Source organism: Neovison vison, chromosome 1 (assembly GCF_020171115.1).
Source record: "Neovison vison isolate M4711 chromosome 1, ASM_NN_V1, whole genome shotgun sequence".
Lineage (NCBI taxonomy): Eukaryota > Metazoa > Chordata > Mammalia > Carnivora > Mustelidae > Neogale > Neogale vison.
This window is the reverse complement of record NC_058091.1, coordinates 7,747,006-7,774,311: the sequence shown is the minus strand read 5'-3', so window position 1 is coordinate 7,774,311 and position 27,306 is coordinate 7,747,006. Positions and strand designations below refer to the sequence as shown.

General features: G+C 51.1%; 1 protein-coding gene across 1 annotated transcript in view; it reads left to right on the top strand.

The window, feature by feature from the left end:
- IGF2R (insulin like growth factor 2 receptor) overlaps positions 1-27,306 on the top strand; it is a 95,845-nt gene that overhangs the window by 24,244 nt on the left and 44,295 nt on the right. Inside the window, exons 3-11 of the mRNA XM_044242810.1 lie at positions 4,252-4,373; positions 5,953-6,051; positions 10,833-10,965; positions 13,444-13,573; positions 14,866-14,971; positions 18,028-18,190; positions 18,351-18,525; positions 19,336-19,439; positions 24,654-24,818. Of these exons, the coding sequence (XP_044098745.1) occupies positions 4,252-4,373; positions 5,953-6,051; positions 10,833-10,965; positions 13,444-13,573; positions 14,866-14,971; positions 18,028-18,190; positions 18,351-18,525; positions 19,336-19,439; positions 24,654-24,818 (1,197 nt within the window). The remainder of the gene's footprint in view (positions 1-4,251; positions 4,374-5,952; positions 6,052-10,832; positions 10,966-13,443; positions 13,574-14,865; positions 14,972-18,027; positions 18,191-18,350; positions 18,526-19,335; positions 19,440-24,653; positions 24,819-27,306) is intronic.

The following is a 27,306-nucleotide window of genomic DNA, read 5'->3' as shown; positions in this document are numbered from 1 at the left end:
ACCGCGGTCTGGAGGGCCTGGCGGGCCCGGCGGGCCTGGCGCGCGCAGCCTGGTCTGGAGGACCCGGCCGGGAGAGCGCGGCCTGGAGGACCCGGCGCGGTCTAGTCTGGTGGGGCCTCGCCAGCGCTGTCTGGTCTGGTGGGCCCGGGCGAGCTCGGCCTGGTCTGGCGGACCTGGCCTGGAGAGCGCGGTCTGGAGGACCCGGCGCGGTCTGGCGGGCCCTGGTGAGCGTGGCCTGGCGGGCCTGGTACGCAGGGTCTGTAGGACCCGGCGCGGCCTGGCCTGGAGAGCGCGGCCTGGTCTGGCGGACCCGGCCTGGAGAGCGCCGTCTGGTGGGCCTGGCGCGCGTGGCCTGGTTTGGAGGACCCGGCCTGGAGACCGTGGTCTGGAGGACCTGGCGCGCTCGGCCCGGCGCGGTCCGGAGGACCCGGCGCGATCTGGCGGGCCCGGCGAGCGCGGCCTGGTCTGGCGGGCCCAGCGAGCGCGGCCTGGTCTGGCGGACCCGGCTTGGAGAGCGCGGTCTGGAGGACCTGGCGCGTGCGGTCTGGCGGGCCTGGCGCGGTCCGGCGGGCCCAGCGCGCGGTCTGGAGGACCCAGCGCGCGGTCTGGTGGGCCCAGCGCGCGGTCTGGCGGACCCAGCGCGGTCTGGCGGACCCGGCCTGGAGAGCGCGGTCTGGAGGACCCGGCGCGGCCTGGCGGGCCTGGGCGAGCGCGGCCTGGTCTGGCGGGCCCGGCCTGGAGACCGCGGTCTGGTGGGCCTGGCGCGCGCAGCCTGGTCTGGAGGACCCGGCCTGGAGAGCGCGGCCTGGAGGACCCTGCGCGGTCTGGTCTGGTGGGGCCCCGCCAGTGCGGTCTGGTCTGGCGGACCCGGCCTGGAGAGCGTGGTCTGGCGGGCCCGGCGCGCGGTCTGGAGGACCCGGCGCGGTCTGGCGGGCCCGGCGAGCGCGGCCCAGCCCATTTGGCGCCGTCCTCGGGAGCTGGCCGTGGGCCTGGCGTGCTGGCCGCGGCCCCTTAGTCCTCACCCGGCTCTCGTCCGGGGAGGACGGCCAGGCTGGCCGGTTGCCGCGGTTGTCTGCCGCGGTTCGCTGCGGCCTCTCCCCGAGTGCCCGGGTTGGCAGCCGGTCCCGGCCACCGGGCGGAGCGGGCAGAGGAAGAAGGCGAGATGGACAGGCGGGTGCGATGCTGATGGGGGCCTGGCGCTTAGGGATGCCGGTGCCCCGTGCCGCGGCGGCAAAGGTTGGCTGGATCCCTCCCAGCCCGAGGCCAGGACCCTCTGCGTTTCCTTTTCAGGGCGGGCCCAGCTGTTACGAGGAGCCCCCAGGAGCTCTGGGCACAGGGCCGGAAGGGGCTGCTGTGTGGGGGGACGGGAGGCGTGGGGGAGGGTCTTCAAGGTGGGGGGGGGGCCGTGGCCTGTGAGCGCCCCCTTGTGGCCGCGGCTTGTGCAGCTTGCTGCGGTCCTTGCCCGCCCTCCGTGTCTCCTGGAGCGCAGCACTGCAGGGGCGCGTAAAAGCCCCGCCCAGTCTCGCGGCGCTAGACACGCCTACCATGGGCGGGGCTACGGGTGCTGTCCACGGGGCGCTGTCCTTGGTCCCGGAGACTGCAGGGATTCTGTGCTCTCGGCTGAGAAGAAGGATTTTCGGAAAGATCTCGGGAGTTTTAGGGGAGAGAGCGATTCAGGCAGACCTTTGCACAAAAGGCAGGCGGGCAGCCGGGAGAAGGAACCAATGGACTGTGAGACTGGTGCTGTGGGGCAGCTCTGGAACCCATTACCCCCTCTCCACTGGCATCTTAATTTTGATCCTTCCCCTTTTCTTCCTCCTTTATTTCTTTTTTAAAAGAAGATCTCAGGTATTTATATCGGATTGGACCAGTTATAATCCCGAGTTCATGATACACAGTCATAACTGATCTGTGGACTAACCTTCTGTTTTTTGTTTTTTTAAATTAAGATTATTTATTTATTTGAGAGAGAAAAAGAACACGAACACGAGGAGGAGAGGGCAGGAGGGTCAGAGGGAGAAGCAGACTCCCTGCTGAGCAGGGAGCCTGGTGTAGGACTGGATCTTGTGACTCAAAGATCATGACCGGAGCCGAAGGCAGTTGCTTAATCAACTGAGCCACCCAGGCACCCTTTTCTTGTTCTTTAATTAGCTGTTTTGGATAATGTGACTACTAACTAATAATGTAATTAGTTGTTTTGGATAATGTGACTACTAACTAATAATGTGATTACTAACAGAATCTAGTAACCCGAGAAGAATAATCACTATCTATGTGTTTTCTCCATCTTCCTATCTCCCTTCAGTGGGAGTAATAATTAACCTGTATTTAAAATTTTCTTCCCTTTCTTTGTTTCTTTCTCTTGCTGTGTCTTATCTCTTTCTCAAGAGTCTGTGTGTGTGTGTGTGTGTGTGAGAGAGAGAGAGAGAGAGAGAGAGAGGTATTTTTATCTTTCTAGAAAGTGTATATCATACTATGTGTAATTTTCTGGGACTTAAAGTGGTAACAACAATATTATGTTGCTAAGGATCAACCAACTCGTTATCTTTCACTGTAGTTTGTTCCAGCCAACTTTTACATAAATATTGTGTGGCTCTTCCAAAGGTAAGTTATCCAGTGTTCTACTGATGAGCATTTCGGTTGTTTCCAGGTTTTTGCTCACGTTTCACGTGTTTCATGTGCATTGTTTTCTTTTGTGTAGATACCTAAGAATTCAATACGTAGCTCATGGGGTACATGAATGTTCAATTTTAGGACCTAATACCATGCTGAAGCAACAAAGGAGAGCTAGACCACTCTCCTCTAACACTTGGTATTTAACTTTTGTCAGTGGAATGGTTGTAATTGGTATGCCATGTGGTTTCAGTATGTAATTCCTTGGTTACCAGTGGTGTTGAACATTTCTCTTCGTATGCTTGCTGACATATTTTTCTTCCTTTTGATTGATCCCATCCATTTTATATTGGGTTATCTAGTGCATGTGACGTGTTCTTTCTCTAGAAGCCTTAAAATTTTCTCTTTGCCTTTAATATTAAAATTTACCAAGACATGACTAGGTGTGGGTTTTCCCTTATCTCCTTTTTGTGTGTTCTTTCAGTTAGAGGTTATTTTGTTTCACTTTCTAGGATTATAAAAGGAAAGTTTTTTATTCTTTTCCTGTGTGTGAGAGAATATATATTCTTGATGCCAGTTCTTTGCTAGCTTTGTCTATCTTCCAGTTTATAAGTAGTTTGTTTTCATTAAGCTATATTTTGATGAAAGTAAACTTTTAAACTTAAGAAGTCAAATATATTAATATTTTGGAGTTAATGCTTTGACTCTTAAATACTTCTCTACATTAAGATCTAAAAGATAACTATATTTTGTACTAAAAGTTCTTAAGTTTGATGTTTATGTCTTTATTTTAGAGTTGATTTTTGTGTACAGTGGTAGGCAGGGATCCAGTTTTTATCTTTTTTCACATGTGGATTCTCATTTTCTTTAGTTCCCTTTATTGAATAGTCTCTTCTTTGCTCATTGATCTGTTATTCTGTCTTATATCAAGGTTTGATTTGTATGTATCTCTCTGCACTCTCCTAATCTGCTTGTGAGTTTATCTGTTCCTATACCAATTTATCACCATATTGGTATGGTATAGACATTTTATTCCAGATTATTGCAGTGACAGTCTGGCAAACTGAGATGTAATCACCCTACTTGTGAGCCATTCCAAAGAATTTTTATTTTATAACAGGTGATTGGGAAATTATTTATTTTATAACAGGTAATGGGAAATCATTGAAGAACTTGAGCAGTTGAGTTATATATTCTGATTTACGTTTTCTAAGATCACACTGGTTGAGGTAGATGGGGAAAGGGGGAATGGTGAGGGACAAGAGTGGAGACAAGGGGACCAATCTTACACTATTGCCAGAGTGTAGGTGAGAGATGGTAGTGGTTTTAGTAGCAGCAGTAGTAGAGGTGGTGAGATGTGCGTGGATTTGAGATGGAGGCAAAACCATTAGAACTTTCTGATTTATTGAATGTGGTAGATAAGAGAAAGATAAGACTGTAATGTGTTTGGGGCTTGACCAGTGGCTTGGCGGATGGAAATGCCATTCTTCAGATGGAGAATTCTGGGGAAGGGACAGTTTGTAAGTTTATGAGCCTTCAGATGAATTATAGTGCCACTTTTAATTTGCTTATGCTTGGAAATAGCTTTATGGTTATAAATGTTTTATAGTTTGTTCATGTCTTTTCCTTTCCAAATAGGTGATTCTTCTTCAAGAACTGTAACCAGATCTCTTCTGGAATTCAACACCACAGAGAGCTGTAAGCAAAGCCCAAATCACAGAATCCAGAGTAGCATTACCTTCTTATGTGGGAAAACCTTGGTGAGTCCACACAGAGTCACTTGATAATGTTCCATTTGTTAAAAATGTTTGCCCGTTAGGCATTCTTGCTATAGTGTTTTTCTGGGAAGAATAAGTGAGCAAAATTAAAAACACAAGCAGAGCCATCAAACCACCAACCAAAACACCATCACCATTAAGAACCAATATGTAAACAAACCGTAGCCCGTAGTTACAACTTTTAAGTGAAACTTGACCTACATCCTGTATAAAACTACAATTCAAGGTGATTAGTGTGTTTAAACTCAAAACACTGTTGAGTGTTTACACTGTAGGCATAAATTTTTCTCTTTCTAAGACTTCTTTACCTAGCATTTTATCTTGGTAGTTTTAGGGCAGTGCCTTTATTATTTTTTTTTAAACTGTTTTTGTTTCCTCATTTATGTTAAATTGGGAAGACCAGCCTCTGTCTAGGAGAAGTCTTGGCCAGTAGGTAATGGCCATCAGTCACACCTTTTTTGAGTGTTACTGGCATTGCAAGGGGACATCATTATTTAAAGTGTGATGTTTGTTCTTACTCTTGCATATTGCATATGAGTGGTTGGTTTTAATCTCTGGTATATAGAAAGGACCTTCCAGTAAATAATTGCTAGCTTTTAGGAGAAGCAATTTATATAGAGATCCTATGACTGTTCTCTAATCAGAGTAAGAACCCAAGTGTTTAGAAAAATAAGGTTGAGGAAACTCATGTGGGCTACCAGATTACCTTAAAGTATTATTTTAGAATTTGGTGCCGTGATTGTTGTATCTTTAGGCCCATAATGTCTCCTCTGAAGAATTTTAAAATAGAACTTAACATTGTTAATTTGGGACCAGCCTGTCAGATGCACTCTTGTCTATGTTGGAACCTTAGAAAAAAGATCTCTTTACAGTGGTATGAAATACGGAGGTCTGTGTTACAGCATAGGCTAGCTGCTGCTTTAATTTTAACTGATTTCCTTCAGGAGTTCTGTGTTCGTCACGCGAGAACCAGAATTGCGAAGAACTCCCTAGATTTGCGCATGGGCGTGTAGAGGTGAATTTGGGTCATGTCTCACGCAGCGGTGCTGTGGTTGACCATTTTGGAGTCGACCCTGGTCGCTGTCTGTGTGGAGGGGCTGCCCTTGAGTGTGGGGGTGTCTAAAGTGAGGCTGGTGTGTGAACTTGGTCGGGTCCAGATGGGCCTCTGTCCTCAGCTTACAGGAAGTATGAGGTCACATTTTCTGGCTTTGATTTTGTTGGCATTTGGTTAAGAGAACATTTGGAGTCAGAGCGTGGAAGGGCTCTGAGGACTACATCCCAGGAGTTACTGCGCTTGCATAGTTGGGGCAGTAGAACAGTTTTGGACCAGTTATACCAAAATTCCAGCATGATTTCACGAAGCTTTTGTCTCATAATTTCTGGGTTTGGGAACTTCTTGATGACCTTGATTAACTAAAACAGTTGTGTCCTCCCTCCTCCCCCTCCTTGCTGCTTTAAAAATTTTCATTAGCCTTTACTGTTTCTAACTTGAAGGGGGGAGGAAAAAAACCCCTTGCAATATGCAGTATGGTAACTTATTTTTACTTTTTTTTAAAAATAGGGAACTCCTGAATTTGTAACTGCAACAGATTGTGTGCATTACTTCGAGTGGAGGACTACTGCTGCCTGCAAGAAAGAGACATTTAAAGCTAATAAAGAGGTAACAAGGGGACTCAAGGTCAGGTGCTTACTACTAAGGACATTCTGGGACCTTTAAGATTTGAAACACTGGCATAAACCTTTTGGGGTAAAAATCTTTTTTAGTTTTGAAATTCCATTTGAGTAGAGGTACCACGTGATTTAATTGTTAAAATGATGCTGGGTGGTTTTTATTTTTAGGACAGGGCATTTAAAATATCCTAGGATATGATTAGAAGTAGACTGGCTCACCGTCTACCATCTCCGTTTAGTTAGTTAGTTAGTTAGTTCTTGGTTTCTGGTGCCGTGCAGCTCAGTGACTGCCAGGGATGAGCTTGTGTTTAGATTAGACACTCTCTCTCCCAGCGCCCATCTCCTCAGCCTTGGGATGCCTCCTGGACGCCGTGAGCTCAGGCCAGTCAGTTCTTTGCTGGTGTCCGTCAGAGACTGGATGGCTGCTGTCGTTCCTTCCACTCTTTCTCTGGTGTTCGGTCAAGTCGTCCTTGGGGATTCCTGCAGGTTCCTCTCCCCGAGCCCAGAGCCTAAAGCCGGCGCGCTGTGTGGCCCTCCTCCTGCCACGTCTCCCCTCCTCCCCCTGCAGGTCTGGAGGTGGTTTTCTGTGCTTCCTGAGGAGACAGGCTTCACGGGTTGATTATTCTCATGTCTCCCCATTAAGTTTTATGTTCTGAAGGATTGAGTTCAAAGACTCTCTTAGGATCTAGGATCTGAAGATGAGAGCAATCAGTTATTTTCACTGATGGCCCAATACAGTGTCATTCAAGAAGGGCAGAAAGAGAGGAGTTTGTTTTTAAAGAAATAAAGCCACATGAAGCTGTAAATAATAAATGATCAGATACAGAACTGCAAGAGGCAGAATGTGCCTCCTGGAAGAGAGCATGAGGGACACCAAGTGAGAAAGAAGTCTCAAGTGTGGAACGAGTGAAGGCCTAATACAACGACACTGACCTTGACATGACAGTGTTAGATTTAAACCTTGAATTTTAATGCTTTGGTTACCCTGTGTGCCAGTGTGCAATTAGTGGCAGGAAAAGCATGTGAGAGCCACAGAGAGACGCTGCCTCCTGCTCTCCTGTGGGGCCTCAGACTTCTCCCGGTCCCACAGATGTCCTCCTGGACTCTGGCTCTCCGGCTCAGGAGCAAGACCCGTTTTTTCCTGTTTTGACTGTTGTCTTGCCTGGCTTTTTTGAACTGTTACACCTGGTGAAAAATTACTTCGCAAAAAATACATAAATGCTACTTGTTTTCTATTTTCTTTGCGTTGGAGGTCAGAAGTCATAGACTACAGCCCCTGGGCCAAAGCCTGGCCCTGGCCCGTGTTTGCACAGCCCCAGAACGAAGAACAGTTTTTACATTTGTACAGGATTGTGAAAAAAGCAAAGAAGAACAAGAGAGACCTGTGTGACTCAGAGCCTAAACTATTTACTTTGTTGCCCTTTATAGGAAAGTAATGGGGGTGGGGTGGGGAGGGCTTGCTCGAAATCAGTTTTTGATGTATGAGGGGAGGAGTATAGTCTGTGTTTTTTCTCCAAACAGTGACATTTAATTTCTCTTAGAAGCCGATCCACAGATGGAGGAGAAGTGTGCAGTGTGTCCTCAGTGAGCCTGTCTTTAGGTCTGGTTGGCAGCCCGGGCCTTATTCATTCAGTTTTCATTTGTGGAGGGCCTGAAGTGGGCCAGGAAGCAGGAATTTCACTAAATTTTGAAAGGCTTCTTGCTCTTAGAGAGCCCATAGAGGGAGGGTATGGAGGGCAGGTCCTTGCTCATGGCTTGGATTTGCTGTGCCTCAGGTATAGGTCAATGGAGGCGGAATGGGCAGAGGCCCGTGGTGGCCGCTGAGAGGCCGGGCCTCGCTGTAGCAAATCCTGGTGGAGCAGGTTTCCTCTTCTCTGTCTTCGGTGAGGTTTGATTATAGCTTTATACCTTACAGGAGATGGCATTGCTTCAAAAACTGTAGTAAATATTTTATGCAAAAAAACAAAAACAAAAACAAAAAAAACCCCGCCAAAAACCCAAAACCAGTCCAGATGTGGTTCGTGTCACTGGAGTCTTGATTTCTGTATCTCGTTTTGGTTGTTAGTGGCTTTGTCGGAGTTAAAACAATTGTGGGGCAAAGCTCATGGTAGTTGCAGACAGTCTAATGCTTGTTGAGTGAATTCTGGTAGGGCTTTTTTAAGAGGTCATTTCTTTAAAATAGTTCGGATGTACATCCCCTTCCCATCGCACTCTGAGGAGGGCAGAGGACTCGGGCCTGGGGTGCTTGTGTTCTTAGCAGAGCTCCACGAGTGCAGTTCATAGGCGTCTGGCGCTAACAAGGTTGATTCACTGTGTGGTGTGAGAGGCTGGCCAACGACCTCCTTCCCCCGCGGCTACATTCCTGCTCTTATGAATGTCTCCATTGCTTTGCTCCGTGGAGCAGGAAGTGGGGAGGACTTTCCCCAGGAGCCTTGACTGTTTTTCCGATGCACGCTCCAATTCTGTGGGGTGCTGTGTTAGGCGTGTCTTCTAGTCCTTCCTGGAGGAGAGAGCTGGCCAGAAGTTGCTGAAACTGCCCTGAGCCAGGCGTCTGCAGACCTCGCTTACTGGAATCTCTCAAGTCCTTGGGTGAAGCTGAGCTGCCGGAGAACTACAGGCTCTTTCAGACGTGGCCGCGGCTCCCCTCCGCGCCGGCTGCCGGCTTGCTCCCTGCTCTCAGACGCCTTCCGCTTGTAGCTGGGGAGTCCCTCCTGGTCTGCTGGTTCCCACCCCTGCCACAGGCCAGGTCGCTCCCTGCTGGAGTTACTGTCTCCGTGTTACGACAGGCTTTCCATCTGCAGGGTGCTGGATGCCCTGGTTCCTCTCACTGGAGCCTTGTCACAGTCCGCAGGAATACCTTTGGTTTTGGTGGCTTTTCTGCAGGGTCCAGTGTGAGGCTTGGCGTCTGGCCTTCTGACCTTGCTGGCTTCGTGTGCCGGCACAGCCCTCCCACCCCACCGCTCCAGCCCCCTCAGTCGACAGCGGGACCACTGATCCCCCCGTGGGCATGGGGAGAGTTTGCTTTAGGGGTCCCGTTGAAAGGAGTTCATGTGTGAGGAGCTGCCCTTGACTCATTCCATACGAGCCCTGAAATCTCTGAGGACTGCACTGGGGGAAATGGTTAGTGGGTCAGAGCAGTCCTGCAAGTTGGATCATCTTTCCTAGAGAAACTTGTTAGCTGAATAGGAAGCGGTTAACTTTTGTTATACAGATCTACGTGCCTGAGACTGGGGTGGGCAGGGAGGTGGGGCGGGGGGTGGCGCTCCGTCTACGAGACTGAACGCGGATCACTTTTGCACTAAAGCTCAGGTCAGGGACCGCGTGTTGATCAGGGCTTCAGTTTGAAGGCAGAACTGATAGGACTTGCTGATGGTTTTGGATGTGGAATGTTCGGGGTCTGGGATGATCTTAAGGTTTCGGCTTGAGCAGCTGGCTGAATGCTGAGATCGAGAACACTGGAGTAGGAGCAGGTTTGGGGGAGAAAAAGAATCATTTCTTCCTTTTTTTTTTTTTACTTTATTTTTTATTTTTTAAATTTTTTATTTTTTATTCAACTTAGTTAACATATAGTATATTCTTAGTTTAAGGGATAGAATTTTTTATTTTTTATTCAATTTAGTTAACATAAGGTATTATTAGTTTCAGGGGTAGAATTTTTTTTTTTTTTTTATTTAACTTGGTTAACATAAAATGTATTAGTAGTTTCAGGGGTACAATTTAATGATCCATAAGTGGCATAGTAACACCTAGTGCTCATTTTTAAATGTTAAATTTGAGATGCTTTTGGGTATCTAAGTGATAATGGGAGGTAACAGTAACAAGTTTAACACTTAATATGGGCTTGACAGGAACTGTACCAAGAACTTTACATACCTGAGCTCATTCTGTCCTTACAGCAGCCCTCCGAGCTAATGACTGCTGTTATTTCCAGTTGACATAGTGGTAAACGGAGGCACAGAGGTTAGACTGGCTCATGGTTGTCCTAAGTGTCAGCAGCCAGAGCTTGGACTTAAGCATTCAGTCTCCAGAGTCCACTGATGAACAAGGTCTACTGTGTGTTGCTAGGAAGTCTGGACTTGGGCAGGAGGTGACCAGGGGAAAGAGTGTAGACAGGGAAGTGACCAGAGAAGTCAGGTGTGGGGTACCTCTGCATTAAGAGATAGAAGGAAGATGAAGAATGTTCCCAGGAGGCTGAGAAGGAGCATCCAGCAGGTGGAGGGAAAGCAGGAGCCTCTGGGGGGCTAGGGAGCAAAGGGAGGAATGGCTGTCAGGCAGTAGGGGAGGGCCAGTGACACTCAAGGCTGAGAACGCACATCATGTCTACAGCAGGCGGTCAGTGGTGACTGGTTGGGAGCGGTTTTGGCAGGGTGGCGACAGCAACCTCCCAGACCCATGTTCAGGCAGAGTGGAAGGGGAGGAAGGGGAGCGGATGAGGATGGACCAATCAGGTAATTTCATTATGAATTGCAGAGCTCCGGGATGAGGGCTGAGGGCAGGGTAGAGGCAGAGAGATCATCTGTAGGCTGGCAGATACCATAGTGTGCTGATGGAGATGGGGCAGTCAGGAGGGAAAAACGTGGTGCTAAATGCAGAGCATCTGAAGCACTTGTTGACCTCTGCTTTGTTTCTTTTGTCTCTGGGGGACCGGACGGCATGATAGACCGTAAGCGGTAGGACCAGTGTCCTGTGACACATTGGTCAGATGCTCGCTGAGCTGCTACCACAAGAAGGTGGGTGTCCAGGATTCACCTTTTCTCTTCTTCTCTTTAGGTGCCGTGCTATGCATTTGATGGAGAGCTCAAGAAGCATGACTTAAATCCTCTGATCAAGACGAGTGGGGCTTACTTGGTGGACGACTCTGACCCAGACACTTCGCTGTTCATCAACGTTTGTAGAGACATAGGTGGGTTTGGGGGTGGTGGTGGTGAGGGAGGTCTTAGAAGACTTCTCTGTCTTTGCCCTTCCACCGGTATTCCTAGTTGGGTGTCCATGTCACGGAGTCAGCCCTCTAAGGAGGCAGGAAGATGTTCTCTGTGCATAAGTCCCCCTGGGCCCCCAGTCAGCTTTGGTTCCAATATAGGTTTTATCCAGACTGTATAGGTTTATCCATCTCAGTGGATGCTCTCTGCCAGACATTTTGATTCCAGGATTCTCGGGTAACTGACTTCCAGCGAGATGGTGGGAGAATGAACGGGGTGGGTGTGCCGGGGGCCCCAGACCAGCTGCAGCAGGGTGAGTCAGCCTTCCTGTGGGGGGCCAGGGGAGGACAGCCTCTGGCCAGCTGGGCGTACCTACGTCTGTGGGCTTTGAGTTGCAGGCTGGGCGGCAGGGAGAGAGGGATGGTCAAGTGACCTTGGGAACTGGGTTGTGATGCATATTTTATCCTAAGCCAGCTTTGGCTTGGCTTTCTTCTTAGCTGCCAGAAGTGGTGTGGGAAGCTTGGGTGTCTTGGCTAAATTAACTGAAGGCTGTACATGGTCTTTATCTAAATAGGACGTTAAGTTTGACTAAGGCTTTGTTTTGTCCGCACTTTCTAGAACCTAGGTTGTGTGTTTTTCAGGGAGTTGTTAGTCTCCGAGACCAAGACTTGTCTGTCTGCTATGCCAGCAGCAGTTCTGTCACAAGTGAATTAGCAAATGAAAAGACCAGTTCTAGTGTTATCTTTATGTTCCTGTTTCTCACACTGTCTGTGGGACTTTGGCCTTAGAAAGGTTTGGAAAAAAAATATTAAGAATAAACTCAGTATGGGATGGTGTGGCTGAGTGGTAGGTAGTTGAGTTTACGGTGAGTTGTGCAAATACATATTATGTACCATTTTGATTCTTTCTTTGTTTAGGAAAAAAAAAAAACAACTGTTGTTTTAAATGTGAGTATACCACATACGTGTTTCAGTAAAAGTGACCAGTGATAATTATAGATTTTTTGTGTGTCAGGGTTTTTACATCATTCTTTTGTTCTCCAAGGACAGCTTTTAATGTTCTTTTGGAAAAAGGCAGACGAACAAAGCCTGTGTCTTAAATGGGTCTGTAACTCAAATTTGATTATAAAGCTGAAGAGTCTTGCAGATTATTGAATTCATTTCAGTTTAGAAAACATTTAGATTTCTGGTTTTTTTCCATTTCGAGGATTTTCTGAATTCGGTGGCGATTTTCTTATAAAAGTTTTTTTCTTCCTGATTATTGGCAGTTTGGGTTGAACTTCAGTGACTTTGACTCACAGTAATTTTGTAAATTTATGATTTAAAAGTTAAGAAAAGTGGATTTACCAGTTTCTGTCCAGACTTTCTCCCTCCCCAGGAAGTTGCCTGGGGTCACAAGCCATGTTGATAGTGACCCTGAGACCCTCATGAGCAGTTGTGGGTTCTGCACACTTGGGGATCTTGCCTCCTCTTTGGCCTTCAGTAAACCAAGGGATCTGCTAATGCCACGGGGAGAAGAGGCACAACTGGCACTTGATGTGGACTCAGAGCAGCCCCTGGTAGAGTTGTGCTGTATGTCCTTGACGCCCTTTCCTTTTCATCAGCTGGTATGGCCTCCTGCCAGACTGGAGAAGATAGGGCATCCCCCTCCCCCACCCTGCGCCCCGACTGAGAAGACTGGGCCATAGTTACTCCTTTATGAGGGACATATTTTTTGAGGCCATCATGTGTGAGGCCCTGAGTCGCAGCCCTGGATGGAGCTGCGGTCAGGTACGGTACCCGTCACAGGCCAGGGATGCAAGTGAGCCTGTGACTGTGCAGCAGAGTCGCGGGTCCTCTGACTGGCTGTTGCTCTGGGCACATCCAGATGTTCTTCAGTCTCCCCCAGACCTTCGGGAAATGCACCTGGCGTTGGATAGTTGTGCCATTAGAGCAAAGTCGCAGGGACGGCAAGGGATGTTTTTAAGGCCTGGTCCCAGAGCTGCGTGCAGGTTCCTTCCATGAACCTTCCCATCTTCCCAGCGGTCCACGGAGTGCCTGCGTTTTCTAGTTTGCTTATAGCTTGGACAAGGGGATAATGCTCCAGTTCGTGTGTCTTTAGGAAAGGTGGGGGACTGTGTACGTTCCTTGAGTACAAAGTATGTGACGCTCAAGTTAGTGTGTCTTTAGGAAAGGTGGGGGGACTGTGTACGTTCCTTGAGTACAAAGTATGTGACAGTCCCTGTTTCTCGTCACCTCTTCCGGCCAGGAGCAGACTGAGTCTCTTGCCTCTGCTTCCCAGCGGCCCCACAGGCCAGGACGCATGCACTTCCTGCGTCTGGAGAGGTCACCTGCGCCCAGAATCTCTCTCAAGTCTGACTTGTTTCTGGGTTCCAAACTTCTACTAACTTGTGTTACTTTGAGGACTTTCAGAACTTTTAGACTGAGGTGCAGTCTGACAGCGTCACATGGGATGTCTTACAGACTCGCTGCGGGACCCCAGTCCGCAGCTGCGTGGCTGTCCCGCCGGCACAGCGGCCTGCCTGGTGAGAGGGGACCAGGCCTTCGACGTTGGCCAGCCCAAGGAGGGACTGAAGCTGGTGAACAAGGACAGGTGGGTCAGTGCTGGGGCGTGAGTTCCTGCAGGTGCTTGTCTGGCCTGTCCGATGCCACCGCGTCCTGGATCATGCCGTAGATCCTGGGGCCTTGGTGGACTCCTTGCTGTGGCTTGTTCTGGCACGGAACTGGTGGTGTATCAGGCCACTGCTTTGGTCCACAGAAGACTCTGGAGCATAACCTAAATTTAAAAACGTCTGGGAGGTTTCTGTATGTGTATCTGTGTTAGTTGGCCAGGGCTGCTGTAACGAGAGGCCGTAGGCTGGCTTCCGCAGTAGAAACTTACTTCCTCTCCGTTCTGGAGGCTAGGAGTCCAAGGTGATGGAAGGCTTGGCTTCTTCGGAGGCCTCTCTCCTTGCCTCGTAGATGGCTGCCTTCGCCCTGTGTCCTCACGGGCTCTCTTGGTCTGTGTGTCTGTGTCCTGGTCTCTTCTGATAAGGACGCCAGTCCTATCTGGTTAGCTCCACGGCCCCAGTCCCCACGGCCGCCACACTCCCATGGCCACATTTTTACTTCCTCTCCTCTGTTTAAACCTTGTCTTCGAACCCAGTCCCATGCTGAGGTCCTGGAGATTAGGGCTGCAAAGTACGAATTGTAGGGGGAAACGACTCCGCCCATTACGCTGTCCTGAGTGACAAGTGGGTGACTCCTCACAGGGGAGAGGGGACTTTGCAAAGCGTGGACGCTGAGTGAGAGCTCTTGCTAGTCTGCAGAGAAGAGGAAGGCCATCTGTTTTCGGCCGGTCTGTGGCTGGCGCACCAGGAGCGGCAGGCGCGTCCCGCCGGGAGACTCCCGCGCGCTGGGGCGGCTCGGGCTCTTCCTGGCTGTGGGAGGTCACGGCGGCTGGGGCGCTTGGCTGGCTTCAGGTTAGACAGAGAAAGATCTTGGCTTCCACTTACAAAGTTATTGTTTAGAGAAGAAGCGGCCGTGCAGCCTCGTGGACAGAAACGCGCTCGGCCTGCTCCGCTGTGTTTATTTTGTTTTCTTCGATTGTTTATAGTGTTTTCTCGTTTGTCTTACTCGAGTAGCTTTTCTTAGTATTTAAATTTACACATTGGTCACTTTATTTATTTTTAAAAAGAAAATAGCACTCATTGAAGTTTACTTGAAATCGGCTTTTTAAAAATGGAAATTGAAGGTATTTCGTACTGTGGCTTCCTTTATAGTTTAGTGTCCTTTCTGCTACCCCGGCCCCCAAACGAGGGAGCGGGATGAGCACTCAGGGCAACACGTCGATGTGAATGCAATTCATACTTCCGTAACACTCTTTTCTCACCGGGTATCATCCAGGCTTGTCCTGAGTTATGTGAAAGAAGGGGCCGGGGAGCCGGACTTCTGCGACGGTCACAGCCCGGCGGTGACCATCACGTTTGTCTGCCCATCGGAGCGCAGAGAGGTGAGTGGCTCGTCCACAGAGGACTTCCTGGCAGCGTGCTCGTGTGGGCTGTCTAGGTGAGCGCGTCTGGGGCTGGTGCGGGATGCTGGGTCTAGGGCCGGAGAGGGGGAGCCAGAGTCAGCCAGGGCAGTGGAATTCCAGGAAGACATGCTTCTGGGGGTCGGGGGGAGGCACTCCTGCCTGCCTGAGGGTCTCAGGGGAACAGCAGGCTGGGGCTTGTTTCTCCTTCCCAACCCGGAGGGCCCCCGTGTGTGTTGATGCCTGTGGTATTGCATGTCTATGGAGGATGGCCTTTTTAAAAAAATTTATTTGACAGACAGAGATCACAAGCAGGCAGAGAGGGAGGGGGAAGCAGGCACCCCACTGAGCAGAGAGCCCAATGCGGGGCTCGACCCCAGGACCCTGAGATCATGACCTGAGCCAAAGGCAGAGGCTTAACCCACTGAGCCACCCAGGTGCTCCGAGGATGGCCTTTTGTTCTGGTTTGTGTGAGATGATTTTAAGTGATTCATGGAAAGATTTTGAAAATTTATATAGTAATGCTGATCTGAATGAACATTTGAAAAACCACATATATAATCTCAAACCTGTGATTTCCTAGCTAGTATTTGTTAGAATGAGTAAGGTGAAAATAGCTAATTGGTTTATAGAAACATAGTAAGAAGTGAGCGGAGCACGCGGTGTGCAGGCCTGGCCGAGCTTCTGCAGGCCAGTGGCCGGAGTTCGGGGGCTTCTCAGGTGGGAGAGTCCTGGCCGGAAGGAAGGTGGTTGTTTGAGGGTCTTGCCGTGAAGTGTTTCATCCCCTCCTCCCACACTCGCGGGCGGGTCCCTGACCCTGTTCCCTGGCTGTCCGCTCAGTTACAGCACACTTGTAAACTCCTTGAGGGTAGGGCTAGGGTCTGGCTGTCCTTGGGCCCGTGCCCGGCCGCGTTGCACGTGTCCGTTGCTGTTCGAGTGTTCTAGCAGGTGTGGGGTGCTGATGGAAGGGAGATAGCCCCCGGGAGGAAGGGCAGGGCTTTCCTCTCATTTATTTCTGTCTCCTCTTAATAGAACGAAGGAGGAGGAGTTGAATTCTTTGGCGAGGGAAGCGAGCTCCCCCTCCCCACAAACAAACATGGAATTTGGTCTGGTTTCGTGCTGGCAGCTGGCCCGTTTTGTGTGTGGGGGATGTGGAGACAAAAGTGTAGGGCAGGCCAGTTTTCCACTTCGTGTCCGCAGACTTGCAGGGCCACGTGGCGTCCGCTCAGCAAAGACCTGACTGGCCAGCAGAGACATGCGTTCTGAAGGTGAATGTTAGGGACGTTGGCGGACACGGTCCGTCTGCACCTGCGGATGCGGGGTGAAGTTCTTCATGCCCGATGAGACAGACGTTCTCAGCTGGCTGGGCTTTTTGTGCGGCCCCTTCCTGCTCGTCCAGGGAGAAGCGGTTCATTCCACCACAGTCAGGGGAATCGGGAGTCTGGGAGTCTCTCCCCTTTCTTCTCTGTGGGATACAGGGCTGTTGGTGGTGTTAGGAAAGGAGGCTGCTTTGTTATTCATGGAGCGAGAGGTTCCATTTCCAGCTTAACCATTTGCCGGACAGATCTGGGTGACATATGACACCTGAACACTCGAGGGTTTCTTTAAGTGTTTACCAGGCTCATGGAATGCCCTTAGGAGCTGCAATTTTAGTAAATGTTCACCTTGTCGTATAGATCTTCTTAAGAAAGCTTTATTGAATTTACATGCTGTAGCATTCTCCTGTTTCGAAGTACAACAAAGTGGTTATTAGCATAGTGACCGGATTGTGCGACCGGTGGTGTGATCCTAACACGAGAGTGTTTCCATCGCCCCGAGGAAACCCTCTGCTTTGGCGTCGTCTCCCTCCGCACCCCCTGCTCTGGCAGCTGCTAGTTGACTTTCTGTCTCCACAGAGTTGCCTTTTCCTCCCTGATGAGCACATCTTGCACTGGGGGGCCTTTTGTGCCTGGCTTCACCACTCGGCGCTTAGCACCCCATCCCCAGATGTCTGGTATCCCCAAACCAAGTAGTTAAAGCCTTGATTTTGAGTCGGACAGAACTGGACTTGAAGCTCTGTGTCTTACTAAGTTGTAGCCCGTGTGTGTAGTCCTGACGCCTTGTCTTGTGCCTGGTACGCGGCTGGCGCGGGCAGCATTGGCCCTGGGGTGTTTCCGGAGGTGCGAGGCTATTCCTGGTACTAAGAACGGTCTCGCTCGTTCTCCCGAGGATGGTTCATAGGGCGACACTGCACTCTCTGGTCAGCAGTGATCATGTCCTTCCCTGTTCACACCAAACACGAGCATCTGAGCTCATGTTTGTAAAAGCTGGTCTCTGGCAGAGTTAGGGTTTGTGGCGGGTCACGCCCTGACTTCCCCTAGCGCCGGAGCAGATTCAAGGACCAGTGAGGTGTGCCTGAGGCCCCTTTGACAACTGGAGCAAAGGAGTTACGGACCATCTCCCCAGACACACCTACGGCGACTTCCGCTCAACTTGTGGGTTCATCTGGCCTGTTCCCTACTGCTCCAGTAGAAAGGAGGGAACAGGCCGCGTGCCTTCATGAGTCACGGCTGCGTGCGGAGGCTGTGGTGGCTGTCAGGGGACGTCGAGTCCAGGCTGGGCTCCGTGGGTGGACCTCGAGTGTGACTCCTTTAAAAGAGACAGAAATGGTTGCAAGTAAACAGGGTGTTTATATGCCCGTGATGGAACTGTGTTGAGGCGGTTCTCGGTCTGAAACAGGAATGGAAGAACATAAAAACCCAACAACGTACCTTTGAGCTTTTCAGAAGCATGGAAAATCTGCATTTAAAAACATTAGTTTTGGGGCGCCTGGGTGGCTCAGTGGGTTAAGCCACTGCCTTCGGCTCAGGTCATGATCTCGGGGTCCTGGGATCGAGTCCCGTATCGAGCTCTCTGCTCATTGGGGAGCCTGCTTCCCTTCCTCTCTCTCTGCCTGCAGTTCTGCCTACTTGGGATCTCTCTCTGTCAAATAAATAAATAAAATCTCTAAAAAAAAAAACAACACATTAATTTTTCTCCTTTCAAACCGTTCTTGATAGGGCACCATTCCTAAGCTCACAGCAAAATCTAATTGTCGCTACGAAATCGAGTGGATCACGGAGTATGCGTGCCACAGAGATTATCTGGAGAGTAAAACCTGCTCTCTGAGCAGCGAGCAGCATGACATCACCGTTGACCTCCAGCCACTGCGACAGAACAGAGGTGAGGGGAGCTTCGAAAGGAAGCGGGAAGGCGAACGTGTGTGAAGGGACCCACTTCGCCTCTGTCCAAGAGGGATTCGGGTGTGCCCGAGGTGATGCCCTGACCCTCTAGCACCTGGGGACGTAACAGAGCCTCTCCTCATCGGTTCCTCTTTCTTTAGGTCCGTCCTCCTCTTACTACACTTCAGACGGGAAGGAATATATGTTTTATTTGAATGTCTGTGGAGAAGTGGAAGTACCATTCTGTAGTAAGAAAGATGCCGCCGTTTGCCAAGTGAAGAAGGCTGAACCCTCTCAAATCAAAGTAGCCGGAAAATACCAGAATCAAACCCTCCGGTGTGTAAACAGTAATTTCAAGTGCATTGTGTCTGTTTTTGTGAAATGTAGCTGACTCCCCTTGTCGCCTTCCTCCTTCCATTTTCCATAAAGGAGCCGGCCGGTCCGCTCATCCGGTATTCCTTCCTGTCTGACATAGGCGAGTTGCTCTTTGTCACCGATCCTGGCTTTCCAGTAAGACCGTTTCTGTGAAAACGGTTCGCTTTATCCTCTGTTTTGTGTAGGAAAGGCATTTCATTAGGTTAAGAGTTGATTCGGCCTTTGTATTTTAAAATATGCTTTTCTGAGGCGTTCTGATTTTTCTCTGGCCGTTTGAGAATCTGAAATGCCATTAGCGTTACATCAAAGTTTGAAACAATTAAGGAAACGCACTGAGTACAATTCCTGTGACCCGTAATTTGGTAGTCATCTTCACGAAAGTGTTAGGAAAGCGTAGCTCTCTGCAAATGAGCGCTGTCCAGGGTCGCTCAGGTGAGAGCCTGTTTACGGCAGTTGCTAGACACACTGTGTGTTTCTCTGGCCTTATTTATTTTGTACAAAATCCAAAACGAGTGGAAGAGTTTTCATGCTCACAGCAAAACCTTCAGTGCTTTCTTCCCGCCAGCTATTACTTTGAAGCAGGAGGACGACAAGCCCATACATTTGGAACTCATTTCCTTTAGACGTTTTCCCCCAGCTGGCCAGAGAGCTTGCTGTTTTATGTCAGTGCTGATGGCGGATGGTATGCAAAAGGCTTCATGTGGAGACGGGTGACGATTCGAGCTTCTTTCTCGGTTCCCCCAACCCTGTGTCTGTGTCGCAAACATCCAGGTACTCCGATGGGGACCTCACCCTGATCTATTCTGGAGGGGAAAAGTGCAGCTCCGGCTTCCAGCGGATGAGTGTCATAGACTTCGAGTGCAACAAGACAGCAGGTGAGCGCCGGCGACACGCCCTCGCCCGTTGCCGTGACGGGAGCATGTGTGTCCTCGGGAGCCGCGTGCGGACGCACCAGGCAGACGTTCTGCTGCGGACGTGGCCCCCTCTGGTCCCCAGACGAGGTTGCTCTGTTGGAGTGGGTAGGAGTGCCCCTTCTACCCCATCCCACCCGTGACACACACATCCTGTTTCCATTTTCCTCTGCTTTCTGTTTGTTTTGGGAAGGGGCCCAGCCCTGGGCTTGCTGGGAAAGCATTTCTTTCTCGAATTCTGGCTCGCACCAGAGCGTGTGCCGGTCAGCGGGGTGGGTTTGCTCCCCACCCTTGAGGGGCGGTCACTGAAGAGCCCTTCTTTTCTGAAGGAAGTCTCAAGACGACCCTTTCTGCAAATGAGTGACCCTGTGGTAGAGGCGGCGTATGGGGGATCACAAGAGGTCACAGGGCAAGTTTGAATGGAGCATTTGGTTTTTCTGAGCAATGAGGATAGGCTCTCTTGAGGTCACAGTGGTGCTAACGTTTCAGAAAGCTGTGCTGCAGTCCGTATCGTGATGCTCCTGGGCACAGTCTGCATCTGCAGGGAGGTGACGGGGTCCCTTAGTTACCAGAGGACTGTCACACTCGTCGGCCTCTAGGCTGGGACCCCAGACGCGCACAGGCAGGCTGGGCCTCTGCTCGGAGCTTGTACTGGAGCCGGCCTGCTTGCGGTGGGCTGCACCGCCACAGAGGCTCCAGAGACGCCGCGACCCCGCCGAGGGCCAGTCGTGATGAGGCCGGTTTCTGTGCGGTTCAGCAGGAGCTCGGGAGGGTAGCTGCACACGACGTAAGCTGTGCTGGAGGCTCGTGTCGGTGACGGTGAAGGGGGTCAGGGAGGTTGTGATTCGCACCAGGCTCTAGTACATTGCCTCAGCGACAGGCAGGAGGGAGGAGGGAGCTTGGAGTAGAGCGGATGGGAGGCTTTAAATCAAAGTGCCCTTCATTCCTGCGCCCCCCGCCCCGCCTCTGCTTGTGTTCCCGGAGCGCGCACTCTCGTCTCACCCTGGACATCTGCTTTGGTAACATCCACGTTCAAGTGGATTTGTTCAATATACGTTTTGTCCTCATCCATCTGCTTAGACCCTGTGAGGCCCCAGGATACCGTTAAGGCTGCGCACTTTCTGGGTGCTCAGACCCGAAGCGTGGAGGGGGAGACGGCACGGAGCCTGGAGTGCGGGTCGTGCCGACTGGACCAGGGCTGCGGGCGAGTATGGCAGCCACGACCCGGTCGGGAGGGAGTCCTCGGTTTGGGGTGTGGGCCGCGAAGCTGGTTGGGGCTGTCAGGGAAAGAGGAGGAGCTGCTCGGTGAACGCTGTGGGCTGAGTCACAGTAGGCCAGGCGTGGAGGTCGGGTGGCCATGGGGCCTGCTCTCTGTGGCAAAGGGAGCGGCTCACGCAAAGGCCTGAATGTGGGCAGGTGTGACTGGGTCAGAGCTTCGGATTCTGGTCGCGGCTAAAGATGACCCTCAAATGGAGGGTGAGAAGCATGTAAGTCCTGCGGAGAAGTTGGGTTTTCTGTAGAAATCAGTGTGGAGTCCCCAGGGCTTGCGGTGGAGGGTGAATGGCTGGTTTGGGCGCTTCTCCCGTGTGGTTTGAATGCCCCGCTGCCCTCCCCAGACGCCCCGTCCTTCTTCCGTCCTCCTCACCTCTTCAGGCTTTGAGGGGACTGCCTCTGAAGTACCTCCCTTCCACCGTGTCCCCAGGCCTGGGAAGTGCGCCCTGCTCCTCATGCTGTGTCCCCAGGCCACCAGGCCCCTTGGCGCCCGCCCTCCCCTGCTGGCCGAGCTGCTTCGCTGTTGGCCGACTCCTGTGGTTCAAGTCTCCCTCCGACCTTGTCTTTACCCCTTTTGGCCCCGTTCTTTTCTGGGCTTTTTATAAATGACTTGGCTGAGGTCTTTGCGCGCGCACTGATCTCATTTGAGCATGCTGGGCTGAGAGAATAATGATCTAAATAGATCCCAGCAGGTGAGGAGGATATTGAGACGGGTACATAGTCTGGGGCGGCTGGGATGAGGCGCCGGCACTCAGAACTTGTGTGGAACTTGCTGAGGCTGAAGGAAGCGCCGATGGCCACCTTTCCCTCCTTTATCTTTACCACTAACGGTTTTCAAACATACACGTAGAACGTTACAGTGAAAGTCTGTATGCTCACCACTCTCTATTCAACAGTTGCTAGTATTTTGGCACATTGGCTTCATATAAACTTTACGTCAGCACCGATGGGTCAGAACGTCCCATCGGCCTCTCGCCGGCCTGACAGGGTTCACAGAGATGTCCTCATGCAGAAACTTAGTGTCTTCCTAGACTGTTTGAGTTGGGATGGTGGCAAGAAGACCGGACAGGGAGATGTTAGAGGTTTTGTGAGAGGTTTTGAGCCTGCTCTCATGCTGGAGGTGGTCATAAAATATTTACGACTCCTTCCAGCTCTGTGATTCAATTTCGGACTTTGGAGCAAACTATGTACTGTAAAAGTTACTGCATTATTATTTTGTCCAAACTTAAATTTAGAGTTCTTAGAGAAAAATCCCTTGGTGGATTTTGTTTATTTGGATAAATGTAATAATGTAATTTTTTTATGTGAATGGGTGTTAATTGGTTACGTAATATGATGTGGTTTATAGTTTTAACTTGTATGTTCTAGAATTATATATGTTCACGATTCTAGGGCTTAAGTGTTTTTAAGGCCCAGAGGTGCGTGCATTCATTCTTCAAGCCCGTGTGTGTGCACATACACACAGCCCTTTGTTCGGCAGCCAACATCTAGTTCGCTGTAATGTGATACTTACTATTGGGGATCTTGTCAGAGAAGGATATGAAATCGGGTTTGTTCTTTTTTTTTTTTTTTTTTGGATGAGTGATATATTGGAATAGGCCGGTACGAAGCTACCCACAAATTTAACTGGCTCACTGTGTTAAAGGTTTATTTTCTTCAGTTCAGGGCAGGTCATTGGAGGTGCTGCCAGCAGGACTCCGGCCCGTGGGCCTGTCTCATGCTTCCCATCCCACGGTGTTGCTGTCTGTAGACTTGGCCTCCGAGGATTCTGCAGAATGGGAACAGCATTTAAAAAAAAAAATGGGCTAGAGCTAAGTGGCATAGCCCAACCTCGGAGGCCGGGAGGCTGGGAAATGCAGTCTAGCTGTGCAGCGGGAGGGAGAATTAAACTGGTTGGGTGAGTGGGTAGCTCTGTCTTTGCTGAAGCGTGAGGGCACGTGGGCCTCGGCACTTCGATGGGGTGGCTGTCCCCAGTGACCCATTTGTTTCAGCTTAGAGATGAATATCAGGGATGCGCCCTGCTCGTCATTGCATCAGAACCCCGCCGACGATTGTGTCGGCGGGGAGTGACCGGGTTCCATGGTAGGAACTCATTTCCCCCTGAGCCGGGTGGTTCCAGCTTTATCTCCTACAGTTCACTGGGCGGTGAGAAAGGAAGGCGAGTCGAGATGCACACCAGTGACGAAAACGGGTGACCCCTCCTCAGTAAGTGTCAGATACAGAATCAGCTCCAGAGTGGGGCTGGATACTCGGGCCAGGCCTAGTATCATTTAATGGTTTGTAAACTTCACCTGCTCAAAGAGAAATGCGGCGAATGCTCCAGGTTTGTGGGAAACACAGATCTGTTCCAGATCGTGAGATGCAAACCCAGACAGACCCAGCGGGAGGAAGCCGTCCGCAGGCACGTGGGCTGGGTGACCTGCCGAAGAGTTGCGCTGCGGGTGGAGGGAGGGGCCGACGGTCGGGGGGACGGGGGGGACGCTGGGTCGCAGCCGGGTCGCAGCCGGAGAGGGAGGGAAGCTGGGAGTGCTGCATCTTAAGAATGGCTTCAAGTCCATCATTTAAGAGGAAAAAAAAAAAAAAAGGAAAGAAAAAAAGCTCCACAGTAGTGTAGGGAAGTATTGCCTTGTGGTTATGGTTATGAGCCAGACTGTCTGGGTTTGAGTCCTGGCTCCTCAGCTCTCTAGCTAGGAAACCATACGCAAATTGTTTAACCTCCCCTCCCCCCCTTAATCTATAAAAGTGGGGCTGTGCCATGGAATTAATATGCCAAGATCTGTCAAGTCCTCAACCCTGAGCCCGCTTTATGCAGGCCGCCCCCCTGTAGCCCTTCGATGCCCTTCGATGCTCAGGTGCCTGGTTCAGGTTGTGCTCCAAACACACCGGCTCCAAACACACCGGCTCCAAACACACCGGCTGCTCTTGCTGGTATTGTAATTATCGTGTTTATAATATTAAAGATTTAAGAGAAGTTGCAATCAAAACATCATTTGCCCTTGGTACAAAATATTATTTCCCTTTCCTTTAGAACATTGTGCACTTCAGGGCACCAGACCTCAAGAAAGGCAAATCATGCAGGAGGTCCAGAGGAGAGTTGTTAAACCATTAAGGGGTGGAAAACAGAGCTCTGTGCCAGCGGTCCACCAGCTTGGAAAGACGAGGGGATATTTCTAGTAAGGGAAAAATGACCAAAGTTTGCCGAATCCCAGGCTGTGTGGATCAGGGCAATGGCCCAGGAAGCGCTGGCTCTCAGGCCGGAGCTGAGCCATCCGGGCCCCCGGACCTGTGGTGTCACGGCCCCCCGAACATGTGGCGAGCGGAGCATGGGACCCCGATGAAGGCCTGAGGGTCGAGGATGCTGGGATGTCTGGAGGCGTGCCTCGGGCTTTGGGAGGGCACGTGGGCCTCGGCACTTCGATGGGGTGGCTATCCCCAGTGACCCTTTTGTTTCGGCTTAGAGATGAATATCAGGGAATGCGCCCGCTCGTCATTGCATCAGAACCCGCGGCGCCTAGAGCTGGAGCTCTGGTCTCCGTCCGCCTGTGGGTGATTCCCTTGTTGTCTGACGCGGGGTCCGCTCACGAGTCCGTTCGGGGCTGACCACGGCCCGGGCGTGGCAAGCCCTGCCGGGGGGCTTACATGTTCCTCAGCAGGCCCCCGTTCCATGCCCACGGCGAACGTGTTGCGAGCGGCCTGATGGCTTACTGAGACCCTCCTAAAGGTGGAAGGGACAGAGGCCTGCTACTGAGGGGTTGAGGATTGTCCGAGACTGCGGAGAAGGTGTCCAGTCTCTGACACCTCTGATGTCTGGGGCTTGGCACTGCCCTGCTGGCAGCGTGGCCATTGGGCTGACGGGTTTTGGTCACATAATGGAGTGCTTGTTTCTTCCCTTCTCCAATTGCACAGTTAATGATGGGAAAGGAGTGCCTGTCTTCACCGGGGAGGTAGACTGCACCTACTTCTTCACGTGGGACACCAAGTACGCCTGTGTGAAGGAGAAGGAGGATCTCCTCTGCAGTGTGACTGATGGCAAGAAACGATACGACCTGTCGGCGCTGGCCCGGCACTCAGGTAGGACCCGCGCACCCCGTGGGCCTCCATCCGCCTCCATCCGCCTGGTCACGGGAACCTTCTCTTGCCTCTTTCCCTATGAAAACCTTTGGAAATGTTCTTACCTTTCTTGAACTGTCAGCTAATTGTTTCCTGGCCTCTCCCCCCTTGCCTTTTCATGTAGCAGTTATACAAATTATTAGGAATGACGCTGAATTAGGAGGTAAAATACCTGAGTGTGAGGTTGCCAGGACTGTTCTAATTGGGACGCCCTGGCGAATCTTATCCTAGTTTAGTAAAAAGTGCCACGTCCCAGGCCTTGGACTTTGTGATTAGAAAGTTTTTTTTTTTTTTAGATACACATTCTTGTTGCTAAGGAAGGAGATCTTGAAAGTTCTCCTCACACACACACACGTACACATTTGTGTCTGTGTGTGGTATGGATGGTAACTAAACATGGGGCACACACATCAAGTCACAACGTCGTCCGCTTGAAACGACTCCCGTGTTCCATGTCACTTACATCTCAGTTAAAAACCGTCAACGGCGGAAGCTTAGAGTCCTACAGCAGCCTGCTTCAAGTGGGCTGTGTTTCCACCTCGCCCCTGGCCTGTCGGGCTTCAAGGGTTGGACAGTCGGTGTGAAGGCCAGTGTGGCTGGGTTCACTCTTATTTTGACCCCCATGCTTTCCCCCTTTGTCTTACTGTCTCTAAAGTGGGGTCTGCATTTCCTGTGCAACCTCTGATGCTTGTGGGGCTGAAAGGCGAATGGGCTGGGAGCCCTTGGATGCCGTGTTCCTCGCTGTATCCGAGGGAAGAGGTCTGTCCCTGAGACCCAGCTTCACGGTAGAGACCGGCCGAGCTGGAGGTAGTCTGCTCTGCAGGTGTCGTGGGGCATAGGCTATGTGACAGGTACCAGACCGGGTCCTGGCGAACGCGACCCCTGCCCCAGGCCTTTGAACTTCCTGGGGGTTGGGGAGGGGGCGTGTGTCGAGAGACCGAGTGCCAAGAATCGGGGCTCCCCACGGGGAAGCTGAATCTAGTTGGGACATTTTTAGTTTTGCCCTTTCGGCAGCCCTGGGATTAGGTGTAAGTGGAAGCAAATTGCATCTGTGGAGATAACATCTGAGGTAGAATGCTTGCCTAGAGTCACGGAGTTACCCGTGCCGTGGGAGTGATGACTCATGCGCTCCGAGTCCTCATCTGGTTTGGACAGTATGATAGTAGGAGGGATTCCTCGCTTGGAAGGAGTGTCGGAGGGCTGCTTTTTGACACGAGACCTCTCTAAATGTTCAGGTTTGGTGAACTACTACCTTGGCAGCAAATGTACTTTGCACGTTAGTCCCTCAGCACCTGGTCAGCTGGCAGTGGTGCCGTGGTTCAGTGCTGGTCCACAGTGTTTGCCAAGAGCTCGGCTTGGTGCGGTGGACAGAGAACACGGTGTTGTGCTTGGTCCTGAGTGAGATGTCTGCCTCCTGTGGGCCTCAGCTTTGTCTCACTAAGCTGGCTGGTACCGTGAGAGCCCTTTGCCCGGCACTGTTGTTGAAATGCCACCGCGTACAGACACACACAGGGGCCGGTGAGCGATACAGAGCCACATGCGCTCACGCAGCCGACGCGTGCCCCGCCTTGGGCTCTCCAGGACCTGAGCGTTTCCTCAGGATCCACACAGACTGCTGAGGTTGCCTCAGAACTCCTTCCTTGCTAGCTTTAAATAGTCCTCCTGCCTTATAGCTTGTCAGCTCACCCCACTCCCCCTGGCCTTGTCCCTGTTTGTCTTTGCAAGGCCTCCTATGGGCTCTTCTCGGTTGTTGACATTGGCACATAGCTCTTCAGAGTAACTGTTACCTGACGAGTGGGGGCCTTTCCTTCTGAACCCCAGCATCCTGTCTGTAAAAGGAGTGCCTCAGTCTCTGTATGCCCTTCACACACATTTCTAATTCATCTCTTTGGCCACTGCTTGTGGGACACCTCCGATTCAGGGTCCTGCTCTTTCCACGTGCACGCACGCCCTCGATCTTCTGTGAAGTTCTGATTCTGTTCGTACATGACTGGATCACAAGATGTTTGAGCTCAGGGACCAGTGTGTTTTGTTATTTTCCTGAAACAAAGCATGGCCTGCACTAGGTCTGCTGGTGGGGAAGCGGGGGCAGGTGTCTTTGACCTTCCTGGTGGTTGGAGGAGGGCGTGGGACCGAAAGCGTGGTGCTAGGCCAGGTGCAAGGCACAGGTTGCCATCTGGATGTGCTTTTCCATTTCTGATTTCACACTTCCGTGCTTGGGAGAGTTTCGCTGATTGATTCCCTGTCCCTACCTCGTGGTAAGGCTACTCTTCTGAGGAGGTATTGGGGCGTGCTTTGTTTCTGTTCCATGAAGAGAAGCCTGAGGAGCTCTGAATTTCTGTGCCTTTGGTCTGCCGCATCCAGAAACGTGAGTACTGGGGTTTAGGGACTACATGCTTGGTGAGCTTTGGGTCTTTTCCTTTGGCTTAATCACCATTTATGGTGTGAC